The 13701-nt window shown below is 36.8% G+C and overlaps 1 protein-coding gene across 1 annotated transcript; it reads left to right on the forward strand.

Annotated features, from left to right (window-relative positions):
* Positions 1–469: 469 nt before the first annotated feature.
* On the forward strand, positions 470–6476 carry LOC143582522 (putative WRKY transcription factor 21). Its single transcript, XM_077065062.1, has 3 exons — positions 470–1403; positions 2593–2718; positions 6293–6476. The coding sequence occupies exons 1-3, from the start codon at positions 661–663 to the stop codon at positions 6441–6443; spliced, it is 1020 nt and encodes a 339-aa protein (XP_076921177.1). The 5' UTR covers positions 470–660; the 3' UTR covers positions 6444–6476.
* Positions 6477–13701: the final 7225 nt, after the last annotated feature.

Genomic DNA, 13701 nt, shown 5'->3' on the forward strand with positions numbered 1-13701 from the left:
GTTTCTCCTTTAGTCATAAACAATAACATTTTCTTTCCTTCTCTCACAATCATTTTTAACCATCTTTAAAATATGAAGAACTCCCTCACATAGTTTAGAGAAATCCCGAGGAATGCTCTTAATTCAGTGAAATCTCGACGTAATACAATCCAATCTACTCTGCTTATTAGTTATTATTATAATAAAATTATACTGACTTAATACTAATTACCATTTAATGCACTAGAAAACAAAAAAGGTTGAAAATGTATTGCCAGTTTTAACGAGTGGGACCCACCTTGAAATCTGGGCAGAAACTATAGCCTTTTCTTCTGACCTCATCCTCTCTCTATTCTCATTTTTAATTAAAAAAAACAGCATCATGTTCTTGGTGTTTTCTTTTGAATTCTATCCATGAATCAACCAACAAGGAGTCACCATCTCTTTCAATCATCACAACTCCATACCAAGATTTATCATCTTTTTCTTGAAAAAGGTCTGTTTCTGCTTGATTCATCATCTTTTTCTTCAATCAAGCTGATAAAAGCATGAAATCCCATCTGGGTATCAATCTTTTTTGACTTATATCATGATAAAGTTGTGAAATTTTTTTGGGTTTTTGAATAATTTAGATCGTCCTTAGGAATTAGGGTTTATTTAAAGATTTGATTTTGGGGATTTATGGAGGAGGTGGAATCAGCTAATAAAGCTGCTGTTGAAAGTTGCCATAGAATTCTTAGCTTATTATTAACTCAGCCCTTAGATTATGTACAATCAAGAAACCTAAAGGTACAAACAGATGAAGCTGTTATTAGATTCAAGAAAGTTGCATCTCTTCTTGATGGTAATTTAAGCCACCCCAGGGTTAGAAAAGTCAACAAAAGTCAAACCTTGATCCCTCAAAACATACTTCTTGACACCATCACAGTTCAAGAACAACCAAAGCCCATTCAGTTTCTATCAAAGTCTCAAACTCAGACACACCCATTTCAAGAAAGTGTTCCGAATGGTATCAAGAACACTGCTTTGCTATCGAATCACGACCCGTCACTCGAATTGAGCTTAATTGGAAAGAACCCCGTTCGAATTGAGCCTAATTCCAATTACCAGTTTCAGCAAGCACAGTTGCAGCAGCAGCAGCAGCTTAAACAGCAGGCGGAGATGATGTATCGACAGAACAATAATGGGATTCATTTGAATTTTGATAATGCGGTTTGCACGCCTACAATTTCATCAAATTGGTCGTTTATGTCTTCGCTAAGTATGGAAGGGAGTGTGAGTGTGACCGCTTTATCTGGGAGTTCTTTTCATTTGCTTGGGTCGACTGATCAAACTACACACCAACATAAACCGAGGTGTCCTGGTCGGGGAGATGATGGGAGCGTGAAATGTGGGAGCTCGGGTCGATGTCACTGCAAGAAGAGGTTAAAACTTAATATCATTGATTTATTACTCATTATTGATCTTGATATATTTTTAGCTGTAAACGATGTTTTGGTGGGGTTTGGTCACAAAAATTAGTTGTTATTTGTTAATCAGGTTTTAGTGTTTGCATAAACAAATTATGCATATGCTATGTATCATTCATTATATACGTCAAATGCCCTAATTTGGTTAGCCTTTTCTTTGTAATCTTTATGCTCGGTTTTATCTATTAGGGTTGTGCATCGGTCGGATTTGGGCTCAAATCGATCCAAGAACTGAAAATTCAGTTTTTGAGTTTTCTTTTTAAACCGTCATCTTTTTTTCAGTTTTGCCATTTGGCTTTGAAATTTTTAGGCTCAAAATAATGAATATGGGCCTGAAATTTCGGGTCTAAATTCCTTTGGTGATTAATGGTTAAATACTTAAATGATTATTACACATACGGGCCTAAGTTTTTGAGCTAAGCATTTAGTAATCTCTTATAACTTGCTTATATTTAAATTAAAAATTATAATCCATAAATTCGGTTTTTTTTGTTAGTTCACGATTAAATAATTATTGCGCATTTGGGCCTAAAGTTTTTGAGTTAAATCATTTATTAATCTTTTGTAAAATTACTGAACGTTCATTTAAATTTATAATCCATAAATTCAATTAAAAGTTTGGTTTGTTTAATGGGTTCTGTCTGTTTTTTATTTTATTTTCGGTGCATATAAAACCGAAACTGAACCGGAAATCTGGATTTTGTAAAAACATAAAACCAAACCGTTGGATTTGAGTTGGGTTTAGTTATTTCGGTTCGTTTATGTCAGTTATTTAGGTTACGAGTCGGTTATTTTAGTTTCATGCGCGCCCTTACTTCTTTCTGTAAGAAACCGATTTTGATATTACATGAACAGAGGTTGATATCACAGATTAACTCATTAACATATGATGATGAGCACAGAACTGAGATTGATGGGATGAAAGAGCCCCAGAAATATAAGACTACATCTTTAATAACTCTTCTTTCTTTTCTTTACACTTTTGATAATTAAAATTTGCCTAAAAATTGATTTTTACAGTCTTCCGCAATCCGTATTATTGCAACTGATTAGCTGGCTTTGCTGATTCAGTATCCGGTTTAAAGCATGCATCCAAACACCCTCCTATGTTACCAAATTATAATAATTTTTTTTTTGTAATTAGGAAGCACAGGATAAAGAGGACAGTTAAAGTGCCAGCTGTCAGCAGCAAACTTGCTGATATCCCGCCCGATGAATATTCTTGGAGAAAATATGGCCAAAAGCCTATCAAAGGTTCTCCTCATCCCAGGTACCTTTAAATGACTTGGCTCGTTACAATTAAAATATTAAAAAGCTTTTAAAACATGTTATGTTGCCAACTGAGAAATATTAGTTATCTTACGTCTTTTTATCCAATCTTGACTTGTTTAAGGGGTAAAAAGTTATTTTATACAAAAAAAATACAAATACATGTATTTTAAACAAGTTAAGGGACTAAAATGTATTAAAATCGGGTTGAGGGGCTTTTTCTTTAAAAATTAGTATGTAATGTTGGTCCCCAGCTTTCTGGTTTTAAAGCATTGAGAATTGTGTTCACATTCGTTTATGGATTTATCAGTCGTTTGTAATATAAAAGGGATCGGCGAATTAGGGGTAAATGAGAAGCGCCCAAGCCTATCGAGCTCGGCTTGTTTAACTCACGAGAGCTCGAACTTTGTTTGTTTCGAGCTCCATTTCTATAGTCCGAGCTTCTCTCGTGAGTAGTTTTTCAAGCTCGAGTTCAGCTTGTTTATTACTTATATAGTTTATTTATATAGATGCATCTATATAAAACAACAACAAACGTACCCAATAAATCCCACAAATAGCAAAAGCTATTGGTAGGGTCTGGGGAGGGTGTGATGTAGGCATACCTTGCCTCTATCTATGAGGATAGAGAGGCTGCTTCCCAAAAAAACCCTCGGCTCCAAAGCATGTAATATATAAGCACACACGTACCAATAACAAAACTTACAGTGATAAAGTGTCAAATAAATACCAGCGCATGTGAGATCATAGAATCCCAATAGATATACCAACAAAAAACAAATACAGGCAAAATCTGCCTAAAATGTATAAGAGTCTAAAGCTAAACTAAGATACAAATATGATATTCTTTAAAAGTCCTTAACCTTAATCCTACGTCTCCATGAACACCTATGATGGACCATGTCCTCAGAGAGGTGTAACTCTAGTAAATCCTGCCTAATCCGCTCCTCCCAAGTCAATTTGGGTCTGCCTTTACTCCTCCTTCCTTCTACATTAATGGTTTCCACTGCCCTAACCGGTGATGTTACTTGTCTTCTCTTCACATGGATACCATCTCAATCTCCCCTCCTTTATTTTTTCACATATACTAGCAATTCCCAGTCGTTCCCTAAAAACCTCATTTCTTATTCTGTCCAACCTTGTGTGCCCACACATCCACCTCAGCATCCTCATCTCCGCCACCTCCATCTTACGTGCTTGTGTTTTCTTGATGGCCCAGCAATCTGTTCCATATAACAAAGCCGGTCTAACAGCAATCCTATAAAATTTCCCTTTTAGTTTAGTTGGGAACCTCCTGTCGCACAAAACCCCCGTAGTTGCTCTCCACCTACACCAACCCGCTTGAATGCGGTGTGTTACATCACTATCCATCTCCCCATTACTTTGTACAAAGGATCCTAGATATTTGAACTTAGTAGCTTGGGAACCACTTCACCTTCGATGGTGATCTGAGAGTCCCAGTACCACTAAAATCACAATGTAGATACTCGGTCTTCGAGCGGCTAATCCTTGGTCCTTTGTCCTCTAGCGCTGCACGCCATTCTTCTAACCTTGCATTGAGGCTATGTTTCGTTTCAGCAACTAACACAATGTCATCTGCAAAAAGCATACACCACGGGACCGTCTCTTGAATCGACTTTGACAACTCATCCATGACGATCGTAAATAGAAAAGGGCTCAACGCTGACCCCTGGTGGAGTCCTACTTCCACGGGGAAGAAATCAGTATCCCCTACCGGCGCCCTCACAGTAGTTTTTGTCTGATCATACATATCTCTGATTATGTCTATGTACCTCCCAGGGACCCCTCTACTTTCTAAACTATCCCAGATCAGTCTACGAGGCACATTATCATATGCCTTTTCAAGATCAATGAAGATCATATGTAGATCCCGCTTCTTCTCCCTATACTTTTCCATCAATCTCCTTAAGATGTGGATTGCTTCCGTAGTTGATCTCCCGGGCATGAAGCCAAATTGGTTTACCCTAACTTGGGTTTTTCTTCTAATTCTTGTCTCGATTACTCTTTCCCATAATTTCATAGTATGACTTAGCAACTTAATCCCTCTATAGTTCCCACAACATTGCGCGCCTCCTTTGTTCTTGTATATTGGCACTATGAAACTACTTCTCCACTGATCTGGCATTTTTCTTGATTTGAAGATAAGGTTAGCTTGTCATTTTCCTTCAATGAGCAAACAAAGATTGGATTTACCATGTAACAGTAATACTAACTTGAGCAGAGCCCAGCCTGTTAAGCCCGTTAAGCCCATTAGGCCCGTTAGCAGCCTTTCGATCGACACCAACCCGATAGAAGCCCGTACCTGTTCACTTAAGCACAATGTGGCCCGGCCCGGCCCGGTAGCAAGAGGCCGAAAAGACTTTATGAAGACGAGCAGGACGGGTCTTTTCGGGCTAAACGGAAAAGGGTTTGTGGTAAAGTCAACGAATTTGGTGATCAGTTTTGGCATCCAAGTGAAGTGATTTCACCCAATTTAACAACTAGCCCATGGAGCTTTGTAAACGAGTTAGCCGATATAGGTGAGCCCGATCAACAACGGGCCACGAACAAATCATCATCCGGGTCGGGCTCCGGTTCACAAGAAAGTCATCAAAGTTTGAATCTTGATCAACAAGAAGGCGACCCGAATGTTGGCCCGCCCCGAATCAAAGTTTGGATCTTTCGCCAATTGGGACCGAAACCCATGATGAAGAAGTTGGATTTGAGCTCATAAGCCTTCTTTTAGCCTGTTTGGAAGCCATTTCCATGAGAACATAGCTGCAATCAACTATTTCATTTCAAAGTTAGGTGAACTAGCAAACCCGAGAGGCGATTCTTCGATAACCCGACTCGGTTCGTATTACACTGAAGCTTTAGCCTTAAGGGTTTCAAGAATGTGGCCCAATATTTTCCAAATTTCAACTCCTAGAGAACTTATAGAAGAAGATAATGGAACTGCTTTACAAATCTTGAATCAAGCAACACCAATTCCCAAATTCATACACTTCACATCCAATGAGATTCTTTTAAGATCATTTGAAGGTAAAGATATATATGCATCTATATATTTTTTAATAATATTTTTATATATAACATAATATGTTTATTTTATTTAGTTATTTTTTTATAATGTTATGTATAATGATAATTATTACTGTTAATATATTTAGTATATTAAATAAAAATTATATAAATAATAGTCTCGCTAGCTCGAGCTCAATAAGTGAAGCTGTGGCTCAAGCAAATTTGCTCCCTTGTCGGAATATTAATCTAATTCTTTGAATAAAAATTGATTTAGAAGATTGCAATAACAATGGTCGTTGACCAGCTTTTGACCCGTTTGACTTGTTTGATCCGCACCCTTTTAGCTTTTTTTTTTCTTTGGCCGATTTTGAGATAAACCCACTACTCAAGTCGACAGTCGACACATATACAACTAAACAGGTCGCAATTGTGACATTTAACTAGTATTCTTGCGACTCAATGTTTGACTTTTACATTGACTGAGCGTCAAAACCGAAACGCGTTCATTTTTATCCAACTAAAGAATGTGTGTTTGGTTAATGATGTAACAGGGGTTACTATAAATGTAGCAGCATGAGGGGTTGTCCTGCAAGGAAGCATGTGGAGAGATGTTTGGATGACTCAACCATGCTTATTGTCACTTATGAAGGGAACCACAACCATACTAGAGGGTTGCTACCTTCTCAATCAGCAAACACATGAAAACATTAGTTAATACTCTTTCGATACAAGAAAGTTGTTAAGTTGTTAAAACTCTTTTCTTGATCGCGTTCGGTGGGGGCCGACATGTTGTTAGGAGGTATATGGAGGGTTGGGTTAGTTTTTCTTACGGGATGGTTGGTTTTTGGTAAAATCATGAAAAGTTGACTTTTTTTTATTATTATTGTTGTTATGGCGGTGTGCATTGTTGTCTTTGATTAGCGAAAATGAGCCCTTTTGTTGGGTTGAATTAGAGGCGTTAAACGGATCGTGTTTGTTGGTTTGTGGGTCCAGTTTGACACGAATTCGAAAATTGTGTTAGAGATGTGAACTTAAACAAGGCATGGATATTTGCTGTTGATAAGAACAAAACCCTTTTACTAGATTTTATTATTATTATTATTATTATTATTATTATTATTATTATTATTATTATTATTTTCCCATATTGGTACTATAATTTTCCCATATAGATGGCTTTATATTATAAATATGTACGTTAATTTTATTTTCTAAGTTTTAATTTTGGCTTAAGACAAACTACCAAATTATATTTACGAAATAAAACTCATTCTGAAAAATAAGTAAAAATATAGATGAGTCACATGTGATCTGTTTGCGGGTTTGATTGAAACTTGTGTGAATTTTGTGCTAGATTCAAGTCACCCTAGACTAGTCTTTGAAAAGAACCAACCTTTTTAAGACATGAGTAGTGTGTTACTGCATCTGCATCTAGAGATGTTCAAAACGGTTTGGGACTAGGAACCGGAACCGGTTCCTATATTTAAAACCCCCTTTTAAACCGGTTCCAGGCTCGAACCGGTTAGGGAACCGAACCGGTTCTCCCACCCTCGGACCCCTAACCTATCTAACCGGTTCTTACCGGTTCCTAAACCGGTTCCTACACTGTAACCGGTTCCAACCGGTTACAGTGTAATTTTTTTTTTTTTCGTTTTTCGTTTGCGATTTGGATTCTAAACTACGATTCGTGTTTGTATAGCATGAAAAATAAACAAAACAATTAACATAAAATTCATTTTATTTACTTTAAGAAGTTCAAAAAAAAAGGTTACATGTTTTAAAATCTTCAAAAACAAACTAACAAAACATTAAACTTATAAATATAAAGTTGTGACATATTATTTCTAGAAAAGCCTTCTTGTTCGTCGTAATTATTGAGCGGCGACTTCTTCCTCGGAATTACTTGTAGAAATGCCTTCTTGTTCGTCGCGCACTCGAACATCAAGTGGTGTTTCATCTTCGAGAGTGGTTACGTGTTGAATACGATCGATTGAGTCCAAGTGATCCTTTAAGCAAATGCACATCTCCACCGACTCCGAATTTAGTCTTGTTCTTCTCACCGATATTACCCTGCCACTAAGAGAAAAAGCGGATTCCGAAGCTACCGTAGAAGCTTGGACGGTTAGTAAATCACGGGCCATGGTGGCAAAAATCGGAAACTCGGTTTCCTTTACCTTCCACCAAGCCAAAACATCAAAAGTGCCATATTCCTCTTCGGATAAACCGGTAGAGTAATCATTTGCACTATACCTTCCTAGTTCGCTTGAAGGGGTGTTACCCCTTTGTTTTTAGCCGTTACGTTGCGAACGGTGTTCATAAGGCTAATCATTGGATCTCGTACTCTAGTAGCACTTGAACTTGATGAAGACCCCCCCGGCATAGGCATGTGTATGATTGACCCATATTTATTTAAATAAAAGTCATACATAAATTTAAAATTCAAGTTAAAATAATTTTTTGCCTCTGTTGAAAAGTTTGGGTCAATTTCATGCATATCTAAGGCTGAAAAAATTTCGTCTATCACACATTCAACCCCCGTAACATTTAACATTGGGTTTAAAGCGGCGGCGCAAGTAAAAACCGGTGGCAATTCAAGAAAGTATTTTTTTTAATTTAAACTTCATTGGTAATATGATGTTTGAAAACATTGGACTTTTATTTTCAAATTCTTTAAGATTGTTAACCATTAAAAATAACTCCGAAAGAACCAAGGGACTTGTCGGATAATACGTTCCCGATAGTTTCGTAGTTGATGTTTTAAAAACTTCAAGAAAAGTCGATAAGTCATTGATAATTTCCCATTTCTCATTTGAAAAGGGGATTGCCAAATCATTCTCGGCAAGACTAGAATGAAACATTTGTAAAGTTTCTCTTTGTTCCAAAGTACTTTGAAACATTGTGCAAGTGGAATTCCATCGATGAGGTACATCCCAATTAGCTCCCAAAGCTTTTCTTCCCGTATCTTTACAAAATTTTCTATAATCCATTTGTCTTTTTTTATTTTTCTTAAAAACTTCATGTAGCATTAGTCTAAAATCGTTTATAACCGATGTAACCTCATCCGAAGCAAGTCCGTCTTGCACGATTAAATTAATGATATGTGCAACACACCTTGAGTGAAAAAATACACCATTGCAAATCGGCGTATATTTTAATTTTAATTTATCAACCGCCGATGTATTATTCGACGCGTTATCAAATGCCATTGAAAATATTTTATTTTCTAGTTTATAAGTTTTTATAACATAATCTAAAATTTCAAACAAATTATCTCCCGTATGTGGATAGTCAAAGAGTTCGAAAGCAATGGTGCGTTTCATCATTTCCCACGATGACGGGTCTACCCAATGAGCGGTGACACAAAGATAAGATTCGGGTAGACCATGTGGAGCCAACCAAACATCACTAGTTAAGTTTATTCCCGTATTTATATTTTCAAAATATGCAATTAGTACCTCTTTGGCCTTCTTCCACAATTTTAAACAATAACGTTTAAGAGTATGACGACTTACGTGAGTGTATTGTGGTTGAAGCGTATCTCGAATCATGGCGGTTAAGCGAGGGTTGACGAAGTGGCTAAACGGCAAAGCTTCTTGAATCACAAACTTCGCCATACGATCTTGAACTCGATCAATTTGGTATGTAAATATTCCGCCTTCACTATCCATTTGCGTTTGTTGCGAATCGACGTTCTTTTTCAATGCCTTGCAATACGGTTTTTCGATGTGTTTCTTCAAATTTGAATTCGAAAGTGGGTTTAAATAAACCCCACAAAACTTGCACCGAGCCTTCAATGAATGGTCACTCAATTCAACCAAATCCCAATTGCACCAAATCTCTTGATTGCGATTATGAGGTACAATACGAACGAAACTTGGTTCGGCGTTGGAACCTTGACCAACCGATGATTGTGAGGCAGCCATAACAACAAATATGAATATAGAAGAAGAGAAAACAAGAGATTAGAGAACTCAAAACGTTGTAATAGCGTTTTTTGTATTTCTTTGCGTTCGGGTTTGCGTTTTGAGTGTTGTGATGAACCCATGACACCAAATACCTATTTATACTAGTAGTGGGGTGCTTGGGGGAGCCAAAAAACGGCTATTTTTGACCCCAACAGTCAAAAAACGGCCAAAAAAACGATTTCCAACGGTTTAATCGATCCAACGGCTAGAACCGGTTCCTACCCGCCCCCACTCAGAAACGCAAGAACCGGTCACGGATCATCGGGTTGAATCAGATAGGGTCCGGTTCCTACCAAAAACGGGTAGGAACCGGTTCGGTTCTGGTTCGGGTCCACCGGTTCGGTTCCAGGAACCGGTTTTTTTGATCAACTCTATCTGCATCTAAGCAAATATCTAACGGGCTTCGGTCTCTATTGTTATCAAGCTTTCATGAGACAAAATGGGCCAACTTAGTTTATTGCGCTACGCGGACTTCTTTCTGCATTTCTCTACTTTGGTTAGGCCAATGTGTCGAAGCGTACTTGTTAGTTGTTAATGTACTTGAAGTGAACAGTTATTTCACAACTAGAATTAGTAAATCAAACTTCTCTATTGCCTTGACTGAATGATTACAAGATAAAGAACTAGGAGTAATGAGAGAATAGATTCAGAGTATGAGATGGGAAGACGCCAAACATTCTAGTAATATTCATTTCCTACTCCAGCTCTCAATATCTCCGACGTATATCTTCCCCAACTTCCTTCACGCTTCTGTGGACTCGTTCTCTTAGTGGGCTACTAGGCCGGGCCCATGGTCATCAAGTTGGTTCATAACATTACTCCACTCCCCCTTTTCAAATACGCCTTGTCCTCAAGGTGTAGGTTAGGAATTCGGTGTATGCAACGGGTTTTGGTTAGTGGTCTATGTCCATATAGGGCCTCAAATGATGTTATTTCCGGTTCCATAAAAGAATCAGTATTCGGGCTCAGGCAAGTAAATAAGGTATGTGCATTACCACCTGGGTTCCACTAGTGTTGGTACTACCACCCTCTCAAAAAACTCATTGCACGCGCGTCCAAATGAAGAACATCCTTTAATTAGATGCCGTTCTCGACAATTTAGACCCATATTGAACTTGTTAAAAGTTGCTTTTTTAAAAGCCTTATGATCATTTGCCAATCCACTAAAGTCAATCTGTATAGTTTTGTTGACTACATTGTGCATTGTTTCCATCTTCTAAAGTCTTTCTAGATTAATTTCCACTACTTGATAGTCAACAGTAAGCTTCCCATGAACCACAAGAATACATTGATTTGCAATTTCTTTTGTATTTCCATAACTAACAGAGGACAACAAGTTACGTTTTCTTGCATCGGATGTACAATCAGTCAAGGCCTTGGAAAGCAACAAGCCATGCTTGTCCATGTTCTGCATTCTATGAACCCAATTTCCTTTCTTAAAAACTCGATTATGCGCCTAGTCGGACTGCTTTAGAATTGAAATATGTCATATCTTTAGGGTAGTAACTCTTGGCAATGTGAGTTCCAAGTGCACGACAAAATTGAATCACCAATAATTTGGCATAATTCTCTTGAATTAAAACCACAAGAAGTTGCTTAGATAAATTGTAGAAGCTCCCCGTCAAATGCCCAGTGTCGGCTGTTAACACGAGATCAATTTGTAATCTTGAACCGAAGAGGCTGGTCACATTGTACTGGTAACTAATATTAAATGCCACTTTTGGTTGCGAGGTAATGTTTTTGTGTGATGTCATATCTTGAGTAGGGATTAGGGGCTGAATTGATGTAATATCATTTGCGAGTAGAAAACGTGGGGGTACTTGGTGAACTGGAAGGATGAAGCCAAGATATGTGTCTATGGACGGCGAAAGTTTCAAGCCCGGTTCACCATTAGAAAAGAGCAAAGTTGTTATTCCACCTTCCCAAGTATATAATATACTTTGCTATGAGCAACAAGAGATGGGTTATTTCTAGTTTATCATAAACTAATTTTATTAATTTAATTATTCTAGTTAATTTACTACACTTCAACTTTTTTAAATTGACATTTGTAGTATGTAGTGCAACAACCTTTATCAAGTAATAATGCTACAATCTATGTCACCACTTTTGCAAGTGATGATGTTACAAAATGACCATAAAAGCAAGTTGTTTGAAACTTTAGCAACCAATTGAAATGAAAGAAATTTGATGTAGTATAAAATATACATATTATTATATAATTATTTCCTATACTTTAAATCCGTTTTAGCTAGTTTTCTTTTAAAATGATATCTAATTAATGACTATTTTGCTAATCTGTTATAGTAATGTGAAAAATAAATATGTGTTCAAATTTTGTTAACAAGTTTTATGATTGACAAAGTGGAGTTATTGAATATATTAAATGGCATTAATTGATTTTTTTTACGTAGGTATGTAATGTGAGTGTGAAATCCTATTTACAAAATAAGAGTTATGGGCCATGAATTAATTTCTTCTATACTTAATAAGTGGATGGTGGCCCGCATGTTGAATTGGTGTAGAACGTGGCTGGGTTTTATTTAAAACGAAACAAGGCTTAGCAGCCCAATAAGAGAGAGAGCAATTTGGAGGTCAAACGAAGAATATTATATATTCCTTTGGAGGGTGTATACTGGCAGAAGGCAGCCGCAAGAAGGTTTTGAGGGCAACCAAAATCAATTATTTGGAGCTTGAGGATTTATTATATATTTGGTTTGAACTCTTTTATTTATCTTTCTTTAAAATTATTGTCATAAACTTAAATAATTTTGCTTTGTTTATTATTATTATGAGTAGCTAAATTATTAGAACTACCTAGGTTTGGTTGAATGACGATGTTTTAGCGATTGTGTCGGGTTGATTAACGAACATATAAGTGATTTAATATTGTCAAGTTCATATTATTATGATTTTATTCTATGATTGCTATTGAGTTTGTTCATTATTATATTAATTAGACCCCATGTGATTTTATCTTTACATGAATAAGTTTCGTGTTTTGTTTAGGATTGCATGCTAGACTAATTATTTGGTGTTTTTGGTCATTTATGGTAGACGTCACCATAAGGTTTAATTGGTTAGAGTTGTTCATCTCAGTGGTTCATCTCCTTTTAGTCGGACCAAGACATTAGGAGTCGGTTTATCTCCTTGGTCTAGTCGATTTAGTTAGCCGTTGCGAGACCATGTTCGGTTTTCTAGCTGTTGATTAGGTTATTTTGTAAGCCGAATTATTTAATCTTTAATATTGAATTACCCCTTATTCCCTAGGTTTGTTAGGATTACGAGCCTTAGAGGAATTTGTGATTTTGATACGGACCAAGTAATAAATCATTAGGGTACTTAGAAAATCAACCGTGCTTTACCTATCTTTCTAGACGTTTTTAGGGGTCTTTAGTAAAACTGACCATGGGGACCTATTTTCCCTTATTATTGTCTAGTTGGATTATCTTTAGAACCTGGTTTCTGTGTTCGTTGTCACCCGAGCGTCGTTGATAGTCGTTAAGATTCCTTACCTAGGTGGTTCCCCTTCATCATATTTGAGAGCTCCGTTAGTGCCGTTAGTGTCGTTAAGTTTTCCCGTTAGTTTCGTTAAGTCAAGTAAGTTAGTTAAATTAGTTTAAATTAATTAAATAAAATAATAAAAAAAGATAATTAATTAAATATTGTTATTAGGCAGTACTTAGTTAGGGTTTAGTATCCGAACCACCTCACGTGTCCTTGAGTTCGATATCCGGACTTCCTTAGCTCTTTGCTACACGCGACCGGTACACTTGTCGATTGTGTGAACTAGGTTAGGTTGTTTGGTTTTAAAGCTTAGTTGAGAATCGCATTCTATTTATATATATATTTTCGCACATCAAGTTTTTGGCGCCGTTGTCGGGGACACGGTTTGAGGCGATTAGAGAACAAACCGAGTTGGGAACTTGCCTGTTTATTTTTGTTTTCTAGTTTAGATTAGTTTAGCTTAATTAAATTAATTTTGCTTATTTTCG

The sequence above is a fragment of the Bidens hawaiensis genome, unplaced genomic scaffold (assembly GCF_021521415.1).
Source record: "Bidens hawaiensis isolate Kalapana, Puna unplaced genomic scaffold, B.hawaiensis_p1.1 tig00031772_1, whole genome shotgun sequence".
In the NCBI taxonomy this organism is placed as follows: Eukaryota; Viridiplantae; Streptophyta; class Magnoliopsida; order Asterales; family Asteraceae; genus Bidens; species Bidens hawaiensis.